The sequence below is a fragment of the Chenopodium quinoa genome, unplaced genomic scaffold (genome assembly GCF_001683475.1).
Source record: "Chenopodium quinoa cultivar QQ74 unplaced genomic scaffold, ASM168347v1, whole genome shotgun sequence".
Classification (NCBI taxonomy): Eukaryota; Viridiplantae; Streptophyta; class Magnoliopsida; order Caryophyllales; family Amaranthaceae; genus Chenopodium; species Chenopodium quinoa.
In genome coordinates this window covers 355,523-381,715 of record NW_018744501.1, presented here as the reverse complement: position 1 = coordinate 381,715, position 26,193 = coordinate 355,523, and the positions used below count along the sequence as shown (strand labels likewise).

The following is a 26,193-nucleotide window of genomic DNA, read 5'->3' as shown; positions in this document are numbered from 1 at the left end:
TGAAGAGGAGAAAAAATCCATCCATTATTCAGCTCATTTAACGTCAGTGTGAGCTTGAGGATGACGTTTGTAGAGAGACCACCAAATGCTGCCTATTTTGACCTCCATATCCTAACTAGATATATCAGTTATACTCTCCAATCATTCAACAACTGATCAATTCTTCCCTTTATTTTTTTTATGTAAGTTCTTCAATTTCGTTATAACGCTTATTTATGCTTTTATTATTTCGTAATTGACGATTACTTTCCTAATATAGCTATGATTTTATCATTTTTATTGGCAAATTATCCATTTTTTTTAGTTGGGTTTGCTTGATTTTCCTTCAATTCCATGAAATTTGATTGTCTGAACTATAATTTATCAATTATTATGGATTGTTAATGAATAGGTATTTGCATGTTTAGTTGATTGTTTGTGGATTAATTTCTGGGTAATGAAGTTGCGAAAGTGTCAGCAACATAATAGGGTATAAGTATATGACAATGAAAGAGAATTTTGATTCAAAATGAACATATTTAATTTGGGGATACAATCAAATTTTTACAGCAGTATCATTCTGGTTATTGGATTCGAGCACGGCTCGAGGGGCTATATATACTCTTTTGTCGATGATCAGCTCCAGAATTTGATATGTATTTTAGTCTGGTGGAGTCCTTGGAGGAGAATTTGAGCGAGGAGAATTTGAGTGAAATGGGTCAATATGTAAGTAGATTAGAGTTAGATTCTGAAGAGGAATTCTATGATGCTAGCAACACTGCTAATTCTAGTAGCTATGGTCATGCACATGATGACAATTCGAAATGTTTAGACAACGAAATTTCTGACTTGACAATGATTAAATCAAAACCCAATGAGCATTTGAGTAAGGTTGTACCCGGAAAGAGAAAGAGATCTGTATCGGCAGTGAGAATGTTGGCTGGTCGAGAGGCTAATTATTCTGGGAGAGGGAGGTTCACATCTGCGGACTGTTGCCATGTGGCTAGCCGGTATGTGCCTGTTAAAGGGCCCTGGCTTGTGGATCAGATGAGCAGTCGAGCATATGTTTCACAGTTTTCCACTGATGGGTCTCTTTTTATTACTGGATTTCAGGTAAATTTTTAGAAGGCTTAGAGATGGGACTAATTTATAAAGCCATTGGCTTCCTGTTATTCTTGGTGGCAGGTGCAGATTATGATTTGCATATTTAACTTGTTATAGTAATTTGCTTGCACTTTGGTTGTGCAGGGAAGTCATATTAGAATATACAATGTTGATAGAGGATGGAAAGTTAAAAAGAACATTGTCGCCAAAAGCCTGCGTTGGACAATTACTGACACATCCCTTTCGCCGGATCAGCAGTACCTTGTGAGTGATTGTCATTTGTTGGCCGGAACTAAAATGTGCCTTTTTAAAAATATTATGTTATATTTTGTTGGGAGCGGGTGGGGAATAGTGGAGAGGTTTATTCTATAAATTTTTGTTTCACTTGTGATGACATGACTATGTTGTTATTGCAGGTATATTCCAGCATGTCACCTCTTGTACATATTGTTGATATTGGATCTGCTGCTACCGAGTCTCATGCGAATGTGAATGTATGGATCTCATTCTTCAATTTTCTATATTAGGAGACATACTTTGTTTTGACATATGGAAAAATATGTGCACTACTAGTGTTTGGGTTTATTTAAAATTGTGGTATACAATCTCAAGGAAGTGCATTCCGAAGTATCATTTTGATAAAGCAGGGAATTTTTATGAATGTTAATTGTAAATTTGCTTCTACCATATTTAGTTCTTGATCAGCTCAACTCATCTAACCTCTGTAAGAATTTTATCTGCATGTCAACTTCAATGAGGATATATGCTGCCATAGCTATATAGATAAAAAGGCAATAAAATACTAAGTATAGAGAATGCAGACGGTGATGGATTGCTTGGATTGTTCAAAATAAATTAAGGGGCAATAGGATACAATATATAGAGAATGAGTTAATAGTTGTGTAGCCGGGAACCATCACATGGGGAAGCGGGGGAGGGGATGTAATCATGATACATAAATTTGGCTCCATCGTTCTGTTAGGCTGTATTGTAAAGGATTTTCAATTAATCGAATCCATATCATTCAATTTTAGTAAGGAGTGTTTTAAAACCCGTGATTTTGTCCAAATCAAACATTCCACCTTCGAATTGCCCGGATTTGAAAGTTATTCCCATGTTTCACTCAAAGTTGCTTGCTATTCAAAGATATAGTGAAAGATTCCTCATGTGAGTCATGTCTCCCAAATAATGGCTCAAAGCCTTTATTAATCTACTCTAATTACTCTTATAGTGTACAATTAAACAAGAATTCAAAATCAAATTTGTATCGCTAATCGCGACACAGTCCACAATAGTGCATCATATACCTTCCCCCCCAACAACGTGACTGTTCCCGCGATCGCGACCATAACCATATTTTTGAAACATGAGGATATAATTCGGCCATCCCTCCTCTTTACACCATCAATATGTCTTGTTAATGTGGATACTAATAATTGGTTAATAAGCAACAATGTGATTAAGCTTTCAAAATTAGGTGGCATAATTCTTTATGTTTCTTAATCTACATTTATCTGAGGAAAAATATGTTAATATCTTTTGAGTTGACTATTTTCTTAATCTATATGCTACCTTTACTACCTTTGATGATTTATAATTAAGATAAATATGGTCATGTAGGATCTCCTTAGATTCTTTTTGATTAATACTTTAATGATATCAAATTTTTATATGTTTTACTTATTGATAATAATAAATATAAATGGTTGAAATAATGCATTAGTAAGCGTGCTATGAGAAGGGTTGTAGGTTTAAAAGAAATGGAAAAATAAAAACTAAGGAAGTGCACCACTGGTGGAGGAAGAATATGATATGGTCTTCATAAAATCTTTAGAAAAGTGCATTATGCACAATGGTGGATCCAAACTTTTTTTCTTATGGGTTCGGAGTCACTAAATACATATTTCATATATATATATGAAATCAAATAACATAATTATATTTCCTTCAAATAGTTCGGGTGAGCACATGTTAATAAATACAAAATAATAAAGAAATTACAAATGAACTTGACTTAAATTTTGGAACTAACTATTAAATCATCAAATTCAACATGCATCTTTGATAGAGATTAATATCATCTTTCCATAATCTCTATCAATCTTATCTAGAAGGAAAAAAAAATCATCTTGCTTAATGTGATTACACTTTCATGGTTAAGTCTTGTGCCAGGTAAAGTAGAACCTGCGACCTTTGATTAAAGGTGTTGTGTTCCCACCACTGGGCTGCTGGGAAGTTTCAACATATATATTTGCATTGTATTTTATTTAACTAATGTTTATAGCAAAGAAAATTGATTAGAGTTTTCTCCGCCACTGATTATGCACCTTTGGTAAAGTATTTATACTTAAATTAGAAATGCTTTCATTTGGGCAAATACGGGAATTAAATCGTTAAGTGAGGGAAATAAGAGAAAATGATCAATGTCAAAATTGATGTTATCTATTTTACCTATTACTTGTTGTCTTGCACTATGCTATATAAACTTAAAGATCTGAAACTAGAAATCATATCACATTTAGTGGTACAAGAAAGTACCTAGTTAAGTAGATACAAGAATAACCAGGGAAACCTAATAATGTTAAAAGAGGAAATCATGAGCAACCTAATTAATTTATATTGGTCAAGGATATCATTTATTGTCTTCACTCCTCAGTCTCCTTTTCAATTGCTTTTCTACCCATTTGTTCTTTTTTTTTTTTTTTTTTTTTTTTCCTTGCCCATTCTCCTTCTTTTTCTGAGATAGAAATTCGATATGAGTAAATATACACAGGTATCTGGTTGATTTAACTATATCAAAGTCTCCTGATAAGAGTCCAAAGGTGAAGTCATGAGGAGATTCTATTTCATCTACTACCTCTGTTTTAATAAGTTCTTAATATTTACTGTTTGCGTAAGTATTAAGGAAAATGAGAGAGAGTGTATATAAAAGTAGGTGGGTGTGAAAGAAAGGTGGATAAATTAAGAGAGAAAGTTTAAAAAGATGGATGTATAAAAAAGTTGGATAAAGTATGACAAAGTGAGTGTGTAGGCTAAGGGGTTAGGTAGTAAATAAGGTTGGACAAAGATGAAATAAAGTAGATATGTTGAGGACATTATAACACGGATAATGGAATATGTTCAAAATATTATGAAATACGGATAGTATTGATATTAATTGCTGATTGGTCAATGATTCCCAGAAACACATAAAATCCTGTTTTTCTTCTCGTAAACAACTGCTTTGATTGTTTATGACCAAGTGAGTGTGTAGGCTAAGAGAGGTTAGGTAGTGAATGGGGTTGGCCAAAGATGAAATAAATTACATATGTTGAGAACATTATAACACGGATAAAATGGAATATGTTAAGAGCATTATGAAACAGGGGTAGTATTGATATTAATTGCTGATTGGTCAATGATTCCCTGACAAACACGTATAAAATCCTGTTTTTCTTCTGGTAAACATCTGCTTTGATTGTTTATGTTGAACAAATTCTAAACTATTTTCCTTTCACCGACTCCATGTAGCAATAGGTGCTTGATTTTTGTTTCATTCGTAATAAAAGCAATTGATATACTGGTCATGTTTTTTTCTATTTGGAGATACCAAATTATCAAGGCAAGGGGTATTGCATAGAAACATATACTGATATATAGGCAAGATTTGGGAGGTCGCAAAGAATAGTATTGTACTGAATCTTCTTTAGTAATTTATAATACTGCAGTAGTATTATAAGCTATATTGTACTGAATCATCTTTAGTAATTTAGGATGGCATGTCTCTCCAGTCACCTTATTGTACTACTTTATAGTTTCTAACAAAAAAATTCCATCTGAAATAGTATGTTTACTGTTGGCATATCTTTAACTGCTCCATTGACATAATAGTTTTTACTCATTTAAGACAAAACAATCATATCTGGTGTGTATTCTGATGTTGTTCAGGAGATCCATGATGGCTTGGATTTTTCAGAATATGGTGAAGGTTACGGGTTTGGGATTTTCTCTGTGAAATTCTCGACAGATGGTCGTGAACTTGTGGCTGGAAGTAGTGATGATGCAATTTATGTTTATGATCTTGAGGCTAAAAAGCTTTCCCTCCGAATATCAGCTCACTCTGTAGGCACTCATCTTTATTTATTACTTTTCTTTTTTTCTTTTTCAATTTAATCTTTAACTATTCATTCTCTTAACCTTAATTCAGACATTGTTCTTCATTTGACATTGATTTCTTACATGATTTTGGTGTTATTTTGTTTTTATTAAGTAGGTTTACTGCAACCATGGTTTCCAAAATTTTGGAAATTTAAGATTCTGTGGACCAAATGCACATGTATTCCTTATCATCTTGACTTTATTCAAACTACTATTCTTAACCAAACTGGTGGTTTCATAACTGATTTTGTTTGTTTAGTTGCTTAAAGATTAACAACCAGACTGACTCAGTTGTTAGAATGCTTACATGTGACAAACTATGTTATCTTGTTTGGTCAAGAGGATTGGAGTTAATAACTTGTTGTAAGTGGAATAATTTGAGGGATCTGGGATGGGCTGGTGGAGAGTACTGTTTAAGCTCAAAATTCGCAAAAATCCCATAACTGGGAAGTGGGATTGCAGTTTACTGCTCGGTGTTTTTTACGGCGTTGTTGTCCAAACTTAACTGACTTATATGGAGGATCTCAAGTAGTTTTTTCCGGTGCGGTTGTCCAAATTGAGTGAGCAACCCTGCTTAAAATTCGAATGGAATATTTCAAGTATATAAATATATTTAAACAAGCAGTCTTTCCTTTTGGTAAATGAACTGTAACAAAGGATATCAACTTATTTTTTCTCTGAAGAGATTTATTATATAATTTTTACAAGTTCAAATTATTATTTGTTTCACTTGTTTGGTGGTTTTTTCATTTTTCATTTTATTATTGTTTTCAATTGGTAGGTTTGGTTTTGAATGAAGTTCTGTTGCCAAAATTTCTATCCCATCTTTTGTTAAATTTCAATGAAATTTAGTTAACAAAAAGAAGCTTAATGTTGTGTGTTCAAAATATATTAAAGCTTTGGCATAACCCTGGAAGTTTAATTGGCTGACCACTCTATTACCTTGCCATGTTTATGTTATCCCATTCTGTTTCAATGCACCCAAGATTATCTGCAGATAAAAAAGGGTTAAACATATTGAGGAGCTTGTTTTTGTATACTTCTGAAGATTATCTGCACATAAAATTGGTTGTATACTTGTGTAATTGTGAAAAGTTTTTGTTAAATTTTTGCAGTTCCTTCCGTAACATATTGCTAATTGCTAAAAATTGAAGATGAAAAACACCTGTCTTCACTTACTTTCTTGATTGTTTGTGCAGTCAGATGTGAACACAAAAATAAATGCAAGTTTTCGTTGAATTTTTGCAGTTCCTTCCTTAACATATTGCTAATTACTAAAAATTGAAGATGAAAAAAAACCTGTCTTCACTTACTTTCTTGATTGTTTGTGCAGTCAGATGTGAACACAGTTTGTTTTGCTGATGAAAGTGGCCATCTTATATTTTCTGGAAGTGATGACAATTACTGTAAGGTAAACAATGTGCCTTTCTGAAGTTTTCTAGTATAGGGTAAGCTACAAATAGTTTGCCTACCTATCTCAGGGGAAGAACCTACTGATGTTACACACACTCGAAAGAAAAAGGAAATTATTGCCAACAACAAACTTCAAAACTTGATTGAGGTGAACCAATAAAATTGTAACTAAATTCAATACACCCAATTAAGAGGAGATAAGTTAAAATCCAAAGTGCATTGATTCCAATCCACACAATCCTTTAGAGCACCCCAATTCTTCAAACAAACAATGCAAAATCCTGCAATTGAAAAAAAATGTATAATGATACATTTTCAACCAATATGTTTCAAGTCTCCACACTTCTCAAACAGACTAACTGGTTAATATGGGAAGGGTACTGAAGTTGAAATTTATGTCATGCATTGCAAGTGAAAAGTATTGCATACTGTTTATTCCTCAAAATAGTGAGCCACGTTCTCAGTTTCTTAGAGTTAAAGTTTTAACATTCCATATCTTCATTATCGTTAATTAGGGTTAAAAAAAAACCTAGGTTTTTTTTTTTTCAATTACTATTTTTTATTTATAAATAAGGAACAACAATTTTATGTACTCTCACGTCCCACCATTCCCGATAGTTCGATTTGCTTTCCATTTTGAGCCATTTTAAAATGTTCGGCTCACAGATACTCTTTTTTTTTTTTTTTTTTTTTTTTTTTTTTTTTTTTTTTAAGGAAAATCCCTCTTACTACCTTACCCCTCCTACCCCACGCTATTCACACCCTACACCCACTCTAGGTAGCACTTACCGAGTTACTAATGTAAAGAATGATTACTAAATAGCACAAGTGCTAATGAAAGCAGAACTGGGTGTGAACGTATAGTTTTTTCAATATTCCCATGAAGAGGCTTATTTAAAATTACCAAGCTACTCCCAACAAAAATTGTCCACGTACTCAGATCTTACAGTGTTGGAACTTGAATCAAGCCACCCAAGGGTCAATACACTAGAAGAAGCCAATAAGTGTAGCTTAACGGCCTACCAACTTACCAAGCATTAAACTCCTCTCACTATTTCTGGATCAACAACCCCCTTTGGAGCAGTCTCCAACAATTTCAAAACCCTTTTCAAGATGTCTAAGTCGAGAATCTAACACCTAAGGCTTGCCTGGTGCACAAGTACAAATCAGCAGTCCTCAGAGAGATTCTTGCGGCCGTGATGAACATTCTGGCGAATTACGAGTTGTCAATGGCTGGGGTTGGCAGGTGATGGTAGGACTTTGGTGCATGTTATATTGTCTGATGGTCAATCTCTAAACCTCCTATCATTTTCTTAGAGGCAAAATTAGGTGCCCCAGTATACCTATTGTTACTGTTACATACTCATATACGTGATGCTGGATGCCTGGATCCAATAAATGTTACTAATACCTATTAATGTATCAGTCATCAAGATGTATCACATTATTTCCTACCCAATTAATTATGAGCTGTATCTGTAGGTGTGGGACAGGCGATGCTTCATTGCAAGAGGGAAGGCGGCTGGTGTCATGATGGGACATCTAGAAGGAATAACATTTATTGACAGCCGAGGAGATGGTCGATATTTCATTTCAAATGGTAAAGATCAGTGCATAAAGCTCTGGGATGTTAGAAAGATGTCCTCTAATATCACTTGGTATGTAAACTATTCATTTATTTTTCTATGACTTGAAAGTTAAAAACATGTTAAATCTGTCATTTTATGTATTCACTGTCACACCGTTCTATGCATGTAATGGATTCTGTCCATTTTGAAGTCTTAAAAAGTGTGTAATAGTATAACTTAAAGTTATATAGACATGCACTTATGTTACTTCAAAGGCAGGGTAAAATTAGAGGTCATGTTATTCTTAGAGAAATACTGCTAGTCTATCGAATTTAGGTATTCATAGATCATAGGTGTATAGTTGTGCATTTTTTCTTTTCTTTGCTATATGGAATTCCAAGGATCTTTTCTTTGCTATATGTATTCTTTTAGTCTTTCAGGAAAAGAAGATTTTGATTGCTCTAAAAGCTATGTCACTAGTCATAAGTAGAAAATTCTTTGCATTAGTAAATTCTTAAATTTGAGACTTGTATAAACTTTTGATTGGAGAATACTATTTTATTTTGGCTAGAAACTGTAATGTAACAGTTTCATCTACACCGTAGATATTTTGACTAACAGGATGCAAGTTTTTGGTTGGTTTAAAATGACAACATTACACAGTGGTCTAGTACTTCCTCTTCTTCTTTTAAGATAAAATGTTGACTTTTGACTCTATTAACTTCACTCTAGTTGTCTTTTGTATTCATACATAAGAGGAAATACAATCATGTGGGATCTTGTTAGATTCATTTCAGTACATATTATCTGATTACCTTTTTTTATAAATTTTACTTGTTTGATGATTTAAGAAGATGTTAAAGATATTAATGGTTGAAATTATGTCTTAGCAAGCGTTATAAAAGAAACGTGTTAAATTAAAAAGAAACAGAGGAAGTATGACTTTATTCAAATATAACAATGACTGATAAATGATTGTACAACATTACAATGTGCTACCATTGGAACAAATACTCAGTTTTTATGCTTGTGGATATAACTATGCGTGTTTGATTATTTGCACTTTAACTTTTTTAATGCAATTTTTGACGCGCTTCTACCTGCCAGTGATCCTGGTCCTAGGAATTATGAATGGGATTACAGATGGATGGACTATCCACAGCAGGCAAGACATTTGAGACATCCTAGTGATCTATCAGTAGCCACATATGAAGGACATTCAGTCTTGCGTACGCTAATCCGTTGCTATTTTTCTCCAGAATTTAGGTGAGTTTATTTGCCGATGTCTCTCTTTTCAGCTATGAGCTATTGAGCCAAGTTTATGCTCACTGTTAACTTTTTGCGTTTCTGTCTACATATTAGCTAGAAGTTATAATTTGGATATACTTGTAGTATCTATGGAGAGCTTAACAATAACTCTTCTTGCTCCTCCAGCTTGGAGATTGAGCTGGATATTTGTTACGAATTAGAACAGATTAGTGACTAAATTGAAGGGATTAAGGACTGTAAAGAGAGATTAAGGGAGGAAGAAAAAAAAATTAGGTAAGAACAAGTAAATATATGGCTGAATTAATGCTAACCAAGGTGACTAATCACCAATTACAATTTTGCCAATCTTTCGGTTAAAATAAGATTGTTTTTTTTCTACAATACTATGATAAAGTACTTGCATTAGATCACAAATTTTGCTACCCCCTACTTTTCCATGTTATTTGATTACTAACTACTCCCTTCGTCCCATAAGTGCTTATTTCTAATCAGGTATTCTAAAATCAAGTGTCTATTCCAAAAATGTCACATAATTTACCATAATTCTCTTACTTTTTTACCCTACCCATATAAAATACCTCTCTATTTCCCCAAATTTTCGTTCCATTAAATACATTTTTACCTTTCCCATGTAAAATGCCCCTCTATTAAAAGCTTCATTAAATGCCTTTCAAAAAAAAAAAAAAAAAAAAAAAATTTATCTTTCCCATATATAATTCCTCTACGTTTAAAAAATATTACATACTCCCTCCATTACCATTAGTTCATGAGATACGGGCATTTAATAACAGGACGGAGGGAGTACTTTTGTTTGGTATTATCTAGCATTTAATATTTCAATGCAATTTTGTTTTTTAGCTTTGACTATCACTGCAATAACAAACAAATTCTTATTCTGTGTGCATAACCTTACAAAATATTATATGGGATAGGGCGAAGTATTTTGCTTTAGTTGTCTACTCTTAACATCAATATACATAAAGAGAACAAGTGCTATCTTGACCATGAACTATCTACTGCTTGTTGAATCCTGTAAGTTTGATGAAAGTAGGATAGCTGAAATTTGGGGTCAAAGAGTTTTACAAAAACATTCTTGGTGGGAAAAAGATCCCACTGAGTTAAATAAAGTCCATGAAATTTAGTAATAGTGAGAATTCTTAATCTCTCTCAATCTCTATAGATTCAAAAATCCAGAGTTTATATTGACATTGAGAAATTATTTGTCACAAAATTGTGGGCGGGGAAATAATAGTCACAGTTTCAAAGACTAGCAAAAATTCAGCTCATGACAATTTTGACTTTGACCATCATTGTTTCTTTATAATTTGTGGTGTAAATTAAGGGTATGGTTATGTTAGAGTGTTACACAAAGGAGATCAAATTTCATCTTTAAGTGGGATGTGAGGGTTGTGAGTATGTGACAGTTTTTTCTTGCATTCTCTGTATTACTTAATTACCCTGACAAAAGATCTAGACAAAAGGGATGAAGGATCACTTTTGAAGTGATGCTTGTGAGTAGCATCCTGAGCTATTGCATAAGACTGCAAGATTGAATTGTAGCGCATTGTTTTTAGAGAAAGTAAAAGGAAAAAATATGGTCGTTTAAAGGTGAGATCAACTGTCATGGACTCTACCAATCTATTGGCACATCATTAAAGACCCAAACCTTTTTATGTGGTCAAGCTTTCAGGAAAGACATACTTGAGGTTCATTCTAACAATTAGGAAAAGATGTTCAAAAAGGGGGTGGGAATAAAGGTGAGGTATGCTATAAACTTCGAGTTCAAAGGAAAGAACTAGGTAGATGGCTGCACAAAAGCTTAACCTGTTAGCTCATTATCTACTAAAACTTAGGACGTTGGAATTTAACAACACAGAGGAAAAAAATGTTGGATGAGATGGAGTGATGCATTATTTGAAACCAATTTATGATAAGAGCCTATGAGATCTTATATACGCCTTATATTCTTGAAAGTTTGACTCACTATAGACTCTTGTTTCTAGGAAAGTTTGCAAAAAGTGAGTGTTGTAAGAAAGTGTATAAAGTAATAGAGATGGAGTGCAAAGGTAAGTGGGTGTAACGGAAAAGTGATAAAGTAAGAGAGAGTGAGTGGAAAGGTATACATTGTGGTTAAGAGCCTAAGAGGGGCATATTTACAAAAGGGGCTTGCCAAAAATAAAGTAAAAGTGAGTCAAAATTTTTGAAACACCTCAAAATGGGAAGTAAGTCAAACTTTTGAGAATCGGGAATAAAGGGAGTAGTTATATTAGAGCAGGCCCAAGTTGATATAGCAGATAAACTTGGCTTGTTTATCTTGGGGTAAATGCGTCATTACATTCCCTTAACTCAAGTTGAGTTAAGTTATTCATAAAAAATAAAAAAATAATAATGTCTTGAGTTTAAGTGTAACGGCTTGTACATAACGGTCGTGAAGTGCACTTTTCCAACATGCCAGAACTTTGGAGTGGGGCCAGCATTTCTTTATTCATACTTTACGAATCCCAAGTCAATTTTATTACAACAATGCCACTTGATAAACAAAAAACGTTTATCAAGGGTATTAACTTGGATTTCCTCGTTATATTAGTGTCTGAGGAAGAAGAAATTTTGGTGGGCAAAATCAATAGAGCTGATGAAGTCAAGATAAAGTGGTTTTCTTATACAAATGGGGCTCCAAGAATCTCGGAGAAATTGTCATGCTATTTTACCAGGATCTTCCTTTTCTTTTGAAATCAAGAGGTTGGAAGAGAGAGAGAGAGAGAGAGAGAGAGAGAGAGAGAGGGGGGGGGGTAAGGGGATTTTTTTTACTTTTTAGTTTTTGTTTTGGTAGGCTAGGAGGGTTCCTAAAGACACAAAATTTTATCAGCATATAACATTGTGCCAGATTTTGGTGTGGTGTGGTGTTTTCATATTGATCTCATATCATGCATCGATTTTTTGAAACCTAAGCTCATGGAACTGGTTCTAATCCATGCAAAATCTTATGTCAATAAAACTTATCCATTTATCCTTTTCACTAATCTTCGTGTTTCTGAACATTAAACTTTGTGTGCACGTCATATATGATTTGCAACTTCACCATTATTTGATGGATTTTTCAATTGTTTTGGGTTGCTAACGATGAATATAAATTGAATGTTATCTGTTCTAGATCCAACCAGAATAGTTTGGGTCTCGTTACGCTGTCTTGGATGTTGAGCCTACGTGCGAAGGTTGAGATACTTTTCCCAATCCCCCGAGCCACTGTTACCCGAATCCGCCCCAGTGGGCATCATCCGAAGACCTACTATTTCGGGTACGGATTCACCACGTGGTACTAATATTGGAAAATCTGTTACAAATAAATAAAGAAATTAACAATTTAATCGGAATCAACTTGAAGCGAGTATCTGGTCCGACTCTACACAAATATCATCGAGACATATATTATATATCTATGTCTAAAGTAACTCCCTTGAAATTGTTAATTCCTCACTTTTGCATACAGCTTAGGACCTACATTCTTCCGTTGTAATCAACTAGCTCAGTTGACTTCAATTGCCTTCCTTTCCTTTGTTGTGACCATTCCCTAGGCTCATTCTCTCTAATTGGGTGAATACCCTATTCTTATATTCCAACCATTGCAGCGTCGTCATAGGAATTTGGATCATACTGTAGTCAACAAAATTCCAAAAAGCACTTGCTATGATTTATATATCATTGGCATCATTATCTTCAGTCACGCAAAAATCTGCTGGTAACACGAGCTCTTTAACTTTAATTTATGTTTGACACTTTGGATAATTTGTGGTGATGAAATAAGGAAATCTCATGGCTCTAAACTAGTAATGATATGAAACATTTTCTCAGTCTATTAAGAAGCTATGTGGTAGCTTTATCAATAATTGAAGCACATTACAAAGTAGTTTACTTTGATATTGTTAGAGAAATATAAGCATGGTAAGCGAACCTCAACAAACAGTAATTGGCTGATTTTTAATTATTTATTTTTAACTGGAGAGCTAATCACATTCACACAAAATATCATTATATTCAATAACTCGTGAACAATGGAGAAATTAAATTAATTTTCCGTTGTGAAAAAATAAATACTAAACTTATGACAAAACCACTAAGGGGTGCTCTCTACTGCTTAATTTAACTTATCTGAATCTGAATTATTGCACTTATCTGAAATTATCATTATTTTACTGAAATCATCAAGACTTATCTGAACTTATTCCGACTTATAATGTCTGAACTTGTGAGTGTCCAAACTTTATTTATCTAACTTATTTTGTCTGAAACAAGCCAAAATAAGTTTAGACAATAAGGGTTTTCTAATAGTACTTGTTGATAGTGGTAAAAGATGATTGACATGGCATTGTCTTTGCAGTGGACAGAAGTACATCTACACAGGTTCGAATGATGGGAGTGTGTACATATATGATTTGGTATGTCATTTATCTCTCATCTTGTGCCTTGTTGTTAAGCTGTTGCCTGGTAATTTTTATGCTTGTTGAGCAAACGATGCTGATAATGCATATATTTTATCCCTTGTATTCTGATTAGTTAAATGGCTTTGATTCGGCATGTAGGGAATAATTATGGACAAATTTTCAGCTTTGGTTTATAATTTACGTATAAGTTAGAATGGCTCAATGAACTTCCTGTGAATTATTGTTTTCTGTGAAGCTATGAACATGAACAATTTGAAACAAGGGTCTAATAAAAAAAATGCTTTTCTGTGCCGTGGACATACACCTGACCCTCAATTACCTTGTTTAGGCGAGAATCACATTATAGACAATGGATCTAGTGATTATTTTTTTATTGGTGGGGGAGGGGGGGGGGGGGGGGGGGTTGTTCATGTTGAACTTGGTCTTCAAGACTCATGTAGCAGTCTAGTAGAGACATTCAAATGCAACTTTTACAATGTTAAGACAGTGTTATCTGAATAAAATGAATGTTCACTACAATGAGTTTGTTTGCGCTAGGTTTTTCTTTTTCTTTCTTCTTTATTTATTTTTTATTTTTTATTTTTTTATTTTTTATTTTTATTTATTTTTATTTATTTTATGCCTGCTTTTCTCCATAATAATGCCTGAGCAATTTTTTTGGTTCAGCCTTGTAGAATGTATAGGGCCTAAAGATCTTTATCCTTTCTTTGCTGTTATGCAACGTCTCTTGATATATAATTGTGTCATCTGAATATTGGAACAAAGTATTGTTAACCTTTTTTGCAGACGCGTGTCGGACTCCTATAATTATTTTTTCTAACTTCATGACATCAGAATAGCTAACGCAAATCATTGTAAGGAGATAAATGAGCATTAGTCATGACCTATATACATGCAGAATTTGTTTTGAATTTTTAAAGAGAATTCTTAAAAAAAATCGAGGACTGACTCTTGTCTCTGCGTTAATGTGGTGAATGAATCTCCCTTAATGAGTGGTCTGTTCTGTGTCCTTTCACAGGTTAGTGGAGCCATCGTAGCAAAGCTTGATCACCATATGTCTGTGGTGAGAGACTGCAATTGGCACCCTAGTTACCCAATGCTTGTTAGCTCATCTTGGGACGGGAGTTTAGTGAAGTGGGACTTTTCAGGAAGTGATGAAACGCCTGCACCTCCAAGCGACGAACGAGATCTATGGAGACGACATCTATGATTTAGATTTCCTCAATCATCATTCAACAAACATGGAATGATGCCGAAACGATCTCATTATATTCTTGGTGCACTAATACACGTCTAAGGTATAAATTAAGTGTAAATTATACCATACCAAATAACAAATGATTATGTAATGATTCCATATCCTTGTAATATAATCTTCATAATTACTTGTATTATAGGCAAATGTATTGTTGTACAATTATTCTGTTTTGAGTGGAAGTTGTTTGTGGCCATACTTTGAAGATAAGGGTTATTGGAAAGAATAGTTATTCGTGGTTTACATATGCTGCTTTGAGTGCCCACATAATTTGATAATTTAGTGATAGAAAGAATCTCTTTTTTATATTCTTCTTCTTTTTACCTTGTTTTTAAAACAAAACTGAAAAAAAATAAGGAAAAAAAAAATCTGATCAAGTCTGAATTTTTAACATTTTCAGATTCGGGCAAGTACCTAGCTATTGACTTGCTCATATTTCGTGCAAATATCGTCTAATTTGGCATTCATATTATAACTGGTTGTACCGTTTATTTATGTGTGTGAAATTGAACAATATTGCAATATAGATTGTTCTTTCTACAATAATTTTTCTAAGTCAAGATCGAATGTTGACCGAATTCTCAAGTCATTGGTGATGGCTATGTTAGTAAGATATAATCCTATATTTTGCGTAAGTTATGCAAAGTATATAGTTGTTGATAGTTATATTATAAACTAGGTTAGTCCTGTTCAATATACAGTTTTTACCAAAGAAAATTTTGCTTATTTGTTTGTAATAAAAATTATTTAAGCAAAACATAATAAGTTGTAAGCCTTATTGTTGGAAAATTTGAGCTAAGCTAAGATTAAAAGATATAACGTTAAATAATTTTGTTACATGTTAAACTACGTACTTCATAATTTAAATAAAATTTAAATTAAAGGTGTAAGCATTAGTTTAATGGTTTTGTTTCATTAAAACAAATTGAAGAATAATTAACAAAGAGTGGAAAACCTAAACTCATAAAATCACTATTTTACTAGTAACTAGTTTTTAGGCCTGAACGATGTCCCGAGTTACCGCATTAATTCCATGATTAAAATCCTTATTTATATTTAATTTTAATAAAATGACATATAATATAGTAATAGCTTAGTGGCTAACTCCATATTTTTAAAACTTAAAGTCATGGGTTCAAATTTTGTGCAAGCCATATTTTTAAGCACGTGAACGAAAGACTTGATTAAACTTCCTTGGAAAATGAAAGATAGAGAAATGAAGGAGTAATCACCATTTATTTTAACTCCATAAGAAATTGTGTAGTTAGTCAATTTAGCCATAATATCTTTGAGAAATTATCAGCCTTTAGGAACTTTTGTCCCAATGGCCTCTAACAAATAGTGGATCCCACTTGTGTCAGTAGTCAACCATGACTTGGCTTTAAATAAAGGGGAAAACTAAAAAAAAGAAAAAAATGACATTAATGTGGGTCCTTAGTGTCATACTTTGCCCCAAAGTTTATTGTTTCTTCCGCCAAAATAATTTGATAGCAGGAATTTTCTCCAATCTTCCCCCTAATTCACAAAATATTTTGATCCTCAAAATTTTTTATATTTTGCAAACAATAAAAATCAATATAATATTTAATTTGGTTTCCCATTGAATTCCTTGTAAGCCATTGTTATGAGTTTTGTAAATTTAATTTGCGAACCAAAATCGGATATTCGTTAGGTGGGTGTTTCGTTATTTTTTTGTCTTAGGAATTAATTTTCTAAGATCTAGAAGGTGAAATTGGTGAAATAATTTTGTGGTAGTTGCAATTAAACGAAGATGCTTTGTGCTGATGGTTGGAGCGATGATGGTTGTAGTCGAATTAATTTTATTTTTCCTTTTTTTTCCAACTTTCTAATTTTTGTGGAATTATTCTCACTAAGTAGTGAAATTATTTGTGGAAGCATAAGCATTATTTAGTATTGTTGTTAAATACCAATTATTATTAGGTCGAAATTGTTGATGTAAGTTGTTTCGGGGTTTTTTGGATGTCCTGCGGGAGAGTTACAACACCAAGACTGACCTTTAGACGCATGTACCTGCAAAACAATGGAGATTGCTGTGGGTGGGAGTTCCGCCTCCAACGATCAGGTTAGAACGCGTTCGGATGTAAAGATGTGGAAAGTAAAGGAGATCATGCTCCTCTCAGAAGGGGAGTGATCATCCGACTGCCTGAGACAGTCTCGATATCCGAGCCTTAGCTCTCAAAGAGTGCAATTAATGCTTGGTTTTATGCGCAACAATCAATGTACACGTGTGTTTGGGAATTTTCTGAATGATGTTCCTCAGAGGGAACATCTTCCTTTTATAGGGTCTTGAAATGTGTGCCCAGTACTAGGTTTTCAGAAACCTAGAACTGACTGGGCTTGTCTAGGTATTTGGGCCATTAAAGGCCACTTTCCTAGTTGGCAATCTGCCTGCCACATGTCGTGGCCTGATTGGTCCACCTTGGACCTCTCATGAGGTGACACGTGGCGGGGAAAAATCCCCTCATCATTTTCCCCTCACATGGGTGACGTGGCTTGCCACGTGGCGCCTGTGACAGGTGTCACACTCTGATTAACTAACGGTTTTTTACCGTCTTTTTTTTTTTTTTTTTTTTTTTTTTTTTTTTTTTTTTGCTGCCCCTTGAAATTCACCACCCTATAAATAGGGGATGTCCAAATCATTTGCTTGGACATTCCCAAAAATTCTAGAAAGAATCTTTTCAGAACTTTTTCCTTTTCTGAGAGAGAACGACTGCCGCCTGCATCAAACCGCCTGCTCTTACAGCCGTTGCAGATTTTTCAAGCACCTTCATCTTCACCGACTAAAGGTAACCGCCTGTTTTTCTATAGTACTTTCTCTTTGTTTCTTTTTTCTTTTTGAAAATGGTTTCCCAAAAGCACACGACACGACCTAGGTTAGTGATCAGCCGGTCACCGGGGACGGCTGAATCTAGAACTAGGAGTGCCGACTGCCCCTTGCTGGATCACCCTTTGCGAACTTCCCCAAGTCCGACTGTCTATGTGTCTGTGTAGGACACCATGGCCAGAACAAAGAGAACTGAAAGGGTGATAAATTCAGACGGCTCTTCCTTCTATGCGCCTGTCAGTGAATTGTCTGACGTGCCGCCTGGTGCCCCAAGCACTCCCAGTGATTCCATTTTAGAAGAATCAGGGGAGGAGGTTCAAAATGATATGCCGGGCTTTGTTAATCTAACCCACCTGGCGGACACCAGGTCCGAGAGCTCAGACAGGACTCTGAGCCAAGTACTTCTAACAAATTCTCAGAAGAATCTGAAGAGAGGCACTCTCGGCTAGAGGCCGCGAGAGAGTCCCTCTCAGTAGAATTGGGAGCAGATTGGGCGGAGCCGTCTACTACCCGTCGAGAGCAATATGTCGCCTACTATCATCATGTTCCCGTAGGCAGGCGGAAAAAATTGGGAGCTTCAGGGCTGACCATGTCATGGGGCATGGTTATGTCCTATGCACGCCGGATGCCGAGGACACTGTAGTCTGGCCCGAGAAGTCCAGCTACGGGGACGCATGTTTTGGCTGCTATGAGGCGGCCATTAAGGCAGGCCTAAGATTTCCTCTACATCCGGCTGTGGAGCAAATCCTAGACGGATACTAGCTGGGTGTCTGGCAACTGGCCCCAAACTATTGGTTCAATATATTAGGCTATGTTTCCGGCTGTGAAATGCATCAAGTAGACCCTAGCTTTGAAACATTCGCCCACATGCATTACCTCAGCCGGACCCCTAAAACAAGCGGGACTGGCTGGTACCAGTGGTCTAGCCACAAGAGCTATATGATGACTGTGGGGAAGGAGAACAAGTGGAAAGATAAGAGGAACACTTTCTACATTATCTCCAGCCTTGACACAGTCAGGAACAAAAAATTCAACAGGTGGAACAGGAACCCACCTTTCCTAACAGGCGGTTCTGAGCTGCCGCCTGTTCCCTATAAAGCTAAAGAAGAGATCCTTGACAGAGGGCTCTTTAAAGTAGATATCCAGGCAAACCCCGAGACTGGGGCGAGGGAGTTCATTCCCCAAAACTATATTCTCAAGTACAACTGGCTATACGATGGGACATATCTTGCCGCCTGTGGCCTTAGTGAAGAGATGCCGAGAGGTAGCTGACCGCCTGATCAAGTGTCTTGTAAAACTTGATTAATTTTGTGTCAAACTAACTCCTTGATTCATCTTTTGCAGACAAAGCCATGGAAAATCTCTCGCCCTCGAAGAAAGCTGGTGCTCAGTACTGCTCGGCCATCTTGGGCAAGCGGTCAACAGAAGAGTCGCCTGCTTTGCAGGCGCCTAAGGTGAACTTCTCTCAACTTTAAACAAGTCTCATTTAGCTTTTTTGTCGCCTGCTTCTTACTTATTGTGGTTATTTTTGCAGGGCAACTTAACAAAGCCTTCCTCCTCTTCACAGCCGGACCCAAAAATTAGGAAGCAGACAGCTGGTGACATAACGACTCCTGGGAGAGCTAGGAAACACGTGGCCTCAAGGCCAGGAAGCAACAAACCTCCAAAATCTCCAACCGTCCATGTTGGAAGTTGGTCTGAGAAGGAGAAGGAGAAGTAGACGGCTGCTGGAGGTATCAAAGACTTGTTTCCTTTCCCTTACCCTTTGAGGGTTAAATTCAATCGGCAGTCGTCTAGCACCTCTGAGAGCAGTCGGTCTATTGGCCGAATTTACACCAAGTACTTATAGGGTATTGAATGTGCAGATGTCTCTCAAAGGCCTGATCTTGTCCACCTGGCCAAGTCCATGCTGAAAGCCGTCTCCCTTGAGGATAGGGAGGCGGTCAGAGGAGTCGACACCCTCAACCTGGATGCCATCCTCGCTCTTCTCACCGAGGTATACTTGTAAAAATTTTTTGTTTCCCTATATAAATTGTTAGCCGCCTGTAACTGACGTCTGTTTTTGGTCGGGTGCAGTCTATGCTGCAAGTACATGGTCTTCGCTGGCCCAAAAACGAGAAGACCAAAGAGGTAAAGGATGCGAAGGCTCGGGCCGCCTCTGTTTTTGACAAAGCTATGTTCCAGATTGCTCAAAATGAACTTCTGACTACTGACATACTATATTATCAGGCGGCTGCCAACTTGCAGGTCAAAACGGACTTAGAGGCGGCCAAGAAGAGGATCTCGGAGCTGAAGTCGTCCGTTAAAGACCTCAAGGCTGAGCTCGAGCCTCTTAGGGAAGCGGACCAAGAAGCAGTCGGCCTTCGCACTAGGGTGGACAAGCTCAAACTGCGCTTGCAGAACTAGGAGACCCAGCTTGCCAAGAAATACCTCTCAAGGGCTGATGAAGAAAAGGAGGCCCTGGTCAAGGAGATGATGGACGAGAACAGCGCCATCATGAAGATGACATGGGGGGCTCTCTTCCCAGAGACCAACTATGAGAACTGGGAGAATCAGTTTGCCGCCTCATCCAAGGAATACAATGAAAAAATCCTGAATCAAGCCCAAGAGGGCGAGGAAGAGGAGGAGGAGTCGTCTGATTCTACTTTAGGGGAGTCAGACCAGGAAGAGGAGAAGGAGGGGGAGGTTAATGAAAAAGAACAGCGGCCGACTGGGGACTAGAAGGATGCGGCTGCTGATGCTGATGTACCCCCTCCGGCTGCTTAAGCTTTTCCTTTTTATATCAACTTTTCTTCGGCCTGCGTGTCGTTTGTGTTGTATCATTACCCGACCAAGGGGTCGGGGTTTAGTAACAAATTCAACTTTTTTGTCGGTCTTATAGCCAACTGTGTATGAATCATCCTACGGTTTTGTCAGATTTTCCAATTTGCACTTTGCTTTGAATTTTTTATAAATTTTGCCAAGTTTAACTTGACTTTTTCATGAATGCTTTATACCGACTGTTCTTGCCCCTGGGCGACTGAGTGCCTGGTTTTCTAAGGTGAGTTGATTGTCTTGGAATTTTTGATACTTAAAAGAGTATGACTAATTTCAAGCTAATCAATCACTATGGTGATTGTCCCAAGCCAGGCGATCAGTCGGCCATTGCGCAGGCGAACACATAGTATAATCTAGCTCTCTGCCTTACCATAGTTCATTTACTAAGTTTTGGACTTAGTTCTTTTATAAGGTGTTAACTGGTCGTCTGTTATGGTGCCTGCACAGAATCAGGCGTCAAAAGAGATGTCCAACAAAAGTAGCTACACCTGTTGGGTTACAGGCGGTAGCTTTAGCAGTTTAGCCAACCCTTGCAAGAGTAGTGGTCGAGTACCTCTGTTTGCCAAAAAACAGGTGGTTTTGTTCGCACCGTTTAGGTTCTGTGCTAGGTTGATGGAGTGACTATGAGTTAACCTCTTGGGTTAATCAGCCTCCGTCACTTAAACTTAAGTGAATAAAAGAAACAGTCGGCTGTGGCCACATGTTGTTTCTCCACTTGCTAAGTTAGACTTAGTTTATTACCCAAATAGCTGCCAAGTTTAAAACTCAGCTTATGCCGACTGTATTGTCCCAAGCAATAGCAGACGGTTTCTGACTAATATTTTAACTGTCTACCACTTGTTTGTAGTAAGCGACACGTTTATCTTCGTCTCATGTCAAACGAATGCGAGGTTGTCTTAGAGACATTCGGAGGGCCGTTTGTTTTAGGTTTATAGAGCAATGTGCCACCCAAATGGTAGATGCTCTCTACGACGAATTCACTCGGATGGATGTCGCTGGAGGCCTGCTCATGTTTAGGACAGACATATTAGTTTAATTTTATTAGGATCATCCGGCCATGGGCCTCAAGTTGATCATCCGGCCATTGGCCTCATTAGGTTGTTCAAAAAAGAACATAGTTTCTAAGTTGTCTAGACTCAGCATTTTTACTCATGTTAGAATAGGTGATTAAAAGAAATAAGGCCGACTGTGTATTGCACAGGCAACTTGCCCCACTGGGAGGAGACTTACAAAATACTGAGATAAATTGCAAATTTTATTGATAAGCTTTCATGTACAAATAATTTACAAATCTCAGAAGTAGTACTTTTTCAAGTTGTCTACGTTCCAAGTTCTGGCTAGCTGCCTGCCGTTTGGTGTTTCCAGGCGGTAGGTGCCGCATCTAACTTCTTCATATATTCGGTAGGGGCCATCCCAATTAGGAGTCAGCTTTCCCTGCTTGTTGACCCTACCAATTGCTTCCATTTTTCGTAACACAAAGTCCCCTACTTTCAGGGGGCGCTTGTGCACTCTTTTATTGTAAGCTCTCTTCATTCTCAGACGGTAGATCTCATGACGCAAGGCCGCATTACCCCTGCGTTCTGGAAGCGAGTCTAATGCTAGCCGCATGGCCTTCCAATTAGCCTCGTCATTATATAACATAACTCGAAGAGTTGGCTCATAATGCTCAATAGGCAAACAGCTTCTGCCCCATAAACCATGAGAAATAGAGTTTCACCAGTCGCCCCTTTTTCAGTCGTCCTGATGGCCCACAGAACATGTGGTAGCTCGTCAGCCCATAGGCCGCCAGCTCTTTCAATTTTCTTTTTGATGCCATCGGAGATTAACTTGTTGAAGGCTTCAACCTGGCCGTTTGCTTGTGGACGGCCGACTGATGCAAAACAGTGAGAGATCCCTTGGTCTCCTAACCAGTTCTTGAGAGCAGGCGTCTCAAATTGAGGACCATTGTCAAAGACCATAGACATGGGTACCCCATACTGAGTGATGACATTTCCCCAGATGAAGGAGATAACATCTTTTGTTTTAATGCCTTTGACTGCTTCCGCCTCTACCCATTTGGTGAAGTAGTCGATAGTAACCAAAATATACCTCCGTCCGCCTATAGCAGGCGTATACGGACCCAGAATGTCCATGCCCCATTTGGCGAATGGCACTGCGCTATGGATGGCCGTCAGATCAGTGGCCGGACGGTGTATGAGTTGCCAAACCTTTGACACTTGTCACATTTTTTCACCATCTCCATGGCGTCTGCTTCCAGGGTAGGCCAGAAGTAACCCTGCCGGTCTATGTAGGAGGCGCAGAAGCCCGAGTGCAAGTCTTCTAAGACCTTTCGTCCCTTCTCTGGGGTAATACACTTTAAAAAAGGTTGGAGATAGCCTTTCTTGAAAAGCTCTCCATTGTGGATTTCAAAATTGGCCGCACGCTTTTTCATTGCGACCATCTCTGAGTAGGTATCCGGCAAGGTGCCATCTGTTAAGTAAGCCCGGATGCGGTCCATCCAGGTTGAGCCTCGATCTAGTATTCCAATGGGATCTTCTTCCATGCTTCTTTTTTCCAGAACTTCCCAAAAGACAGACCTAGGTGTTTCACAAAAGGCGGACGATGCAAGTTTGGAGAGAGCATCCGCCTGATTATTCTCGGATCTGAGCACCTGACTTAGATGAAATTCATCAAGTGTCCCAGCCTCCTTTTTGACCGCCTGTAAGTACTTGATCATAGCCGGATATGTGGCTTCATAGTCACCATGGTATTGCCTAACAATCAATTGTGAATTAGAACAGGCGTCCACTTTCCTTGCCCCAGTCGCCTTACACATGCGGATGTCGGCTAGTAGGGTTTCATATTCTGCCTCATTATTTGAGGCTTGGAACTTGAAACGTAGTGCATAATCATACTTGTCTCCTTCAGGAGACTGACATATGACGCCTGCACCACAACCGTTCAGGGTGGAGCTGTCGTCCACATATACCTTCCAAACCTGGTCAAGGTTTTAAGGATCAGCTGGCCTGGTCATTTCGACAATGAAGTCGGCAAACGCCTGTCCCTTTACTGCCTTTCTTGGTTTAAAAGAAATTTTAAGGCTTTGAATTTCAGTCGCCCATTTGATCATTCGGCCGGATGATTCCATGGTTGTCATTAGCCGCTTGATTGGCTGGTCAGTGTAGACCACGACCGGATGTGCCAAGAAGTAAGGCTTTAACTTCTTGACTGCCATGAAGAGGGCAAGTACAAATTTTTCAACCATTTCGGGGTTTTTTGGATGTCTTGCGGGAAAGTTACAACACCAAGACTGGCCTTTGGACGCCAGTACCTGCAAAACAGCGGAGACTTCTATGGGTGGGAGTTCCGCCACCAACGATCAAGTGAGAACGCGTTCGGATGTAAAGATGCGGAAAGTAAAGGGGATCAGGCTCCTCTCGGAAGGGGAATGATCATCCGACTGCCTAAGACAATCTCGATATCCGAGCCTTAACTCTCAAAGAGTGCAATTAATGCTTGGTTTTATGCGCAGCAATCAATGTACACGTGTGTTTGGGAATTTTCTGAATGTTGTTCCTCAGAGGGAACATCTTCCTTTTCTAGGGTCTTGAAATGTGTGCCCAGTACTAGGTTTTCAAAAACCTAGGACTGACTTGGTTGCCTAGGTATTTGGGCCATTTAAGGCCACTTTCTTAGTTGGCAATCTGCCTACCACGTGTCGTGGCCTGATTGGTCCACCTTGGACCTCTCACGAGGTGACACGTGGCGGGCTCTGGTTGGTCCATGTGGATGACACGTGGCAGAGCTCCATTGGTCCACGGGGCGGGGAAAAATCCCCTCATCATAAGTAGTGGAATTATTAGCATTAATTAGTATTGTTGTTGAATAACATTAATTAGTGTTAATTTGTATTGTGGAATTAATGATAGTGATATATTAGGATGGAATTAGAAATTTTGTAGTTGATGAAGTATGGAATTGGGAATATAGCATCTGTCGGATTGTATAATTGTGGAGGTTGTTCTACTGTAGTATGAAATTAAGAATCATACCAATTACTGATTTGATTGATTAAAATGTGTAGCATTATATACCAATTATTGATTAGTTAGTATTCGATATTAATACCATTTGTCAACTGTATTGTACCGTTTTGATATTGTGAGTTAATATAAGAGTTAATTTGTTGTTGATATTGTAATTAATATAATAGTTAATTTGTTGTTTTTGATATTATGAGCTAATGTAAGAGATAAAAAGATTCAAATTTGTTGATATTGTGAGATAATATAAGAGTTAAATTTGGACTTGCCCTCTTCATGGCAGTCAAATTTGCTAACAATCAATTGTGAATCAGAACAGACGTCAACTTTCTTTGCCCCAGCCGCCTTACATATGCGAATGCCGGCTAGTAAGGCTTTATACTCTGCCTCGTTGTTCGAGGCCTGGAACTTAAACCATAGTTCATATTCGTACTTGTCTTCTTCAGGAGACTGACATATGACGCCTGCACCACAACCATTCATTGTGGAGCTCCTATCCACATATACCTTCTAGACTTGTTCAAGATTTTCTGGATTAGCCGGCCTAGTCATTTCAACAATGAAGTCGGCAAACACCTGCCCCTTCACTGCTTTCCTTGGCTCAAAAGTTATTTCAAGGCTTTGAATCTCAATCGCCCATTTGATCATTCGGCCGGATGATTCCATGGTTGTCAGTGGTCGCTTGATTGGCTGGTCGGTGTAGACGACAACCGGATGCGCTAAGAAGTAAGGTTTTAACTTCTTAACTGCCATGAAGAGGGCAAGTCCAAAATTTTCAACCATGTGGTACCTCAGCTCTGCATTCCGTAGAACATGACTAATGAAATAGACTGAGAGCTGGGTGCCGCCTTTTTCAGCAAGGAGAACAGCACTGAGCGCATGGTCAAAGACGGATGGATACATGTACAACACTTCCTTTGGCAAAGGACTAACCAGCCTTGGCAAAGAGCGCAAGTTTCTTTCAACTTTTGGAAGGCCGCCTCCGCATCCGCCCCCTATTCAAACATAGTCTTCTTCTTGATCGCTTGGAAGAAATAGAGACACTTGTCGCCTGTCCGACTGAGGAATCTCCCCAATGCCGCCAGGCAACCTATTAATTTTTTAACTTCCTTTACAGTGCGGAGCGACTTCATGTCTATGACTGCCTGTATTTTTTCAAGGTTTGCCTCTATCCCCTTTGATCAATCAAAAATCCAAGGAACTTCTCAGACTCAAAACCAAAAACACACTTCTTGGGATTGAGCATGACCTGGTGCCGCCTGAGTGTGGCGAATGTTTCTCGGAGGTCTGTAAGATGGTCCGTTTGTAGTTTGTATTTGACTATCATATCATCAATGTACGCCTC

The 26,193-nt window shown here is 37.5% G+C and overlaps 1 protein-coding gene across 3 annotated transcripts; it reads left to right on the top strand.

Annotated features, from left to right (window-relative positions):
* On the top strand, positions 1–15,411 carry LOC110697792 (LEC14B protein-like). 3 transcript variants are annotated; one of them, XM_021875172.1, is made up of 10 exons: positions 1–182; positions 553–1,092; positions 1,228–1,347; positions 1,500–1,577; positions 5,011–5,184; positions 6,554–6,631; positions 8,116–8,291; positions 9,309–9,467; positions 13,846–13,903; positions 14,928–15,411. In XM_021875172.1, the coding sequence occupies exons 2-10, from the start codon at positions 634–636 to the stop codon at positions 15,117–15,119; spliced, it is 1,494 nt and encodes a 497-aa protein (XP_021730864.1). In that variant the 5' UTR covers positions 1–182; positions 553–633; the 3' UTR covers positions 15,120–15,411. The 3 variants fall into 3 exon arrangements, with proteins under 3 accessions (XP_021730864.1, XP_021730863.1, XP_021730865.1); XM_021875171.1 differs by having other exon boundaries at positions 550–1,092; XM_021875173.1 differs by lacking the exon at positions 1–182 and having other exon boundaries at positions 289–1,092.
* The last annotated feature ends 10,782 nt before the right edge of the window (positions 15,412–26,193 follow it).

Bases quoted from the DNA above. Each gene is read 5' to 3' on its own strand.
- LOC110697792 (XM_021875172.1), top strand. From the start codon at position 634: ATGTATTTTAGTCTGGTGGAGTCCTTGGAGGAGAATTTGAGCGAGGAG. The intron at 5,185-6,553 runs GTAGGCACTCAT...TTGTTTGTGCAG, and splicing joins TCCGAATATCAGCTCACTCT to TCAGATGTGAACACAGTTTG. The intron at 6,632-8,115 runs GTAAACAATGTG...CTGTATCTGTAG, and splicing joins GTGATGACAATTACTGTAAG to GTGTGGGACAGGCGATGCTT.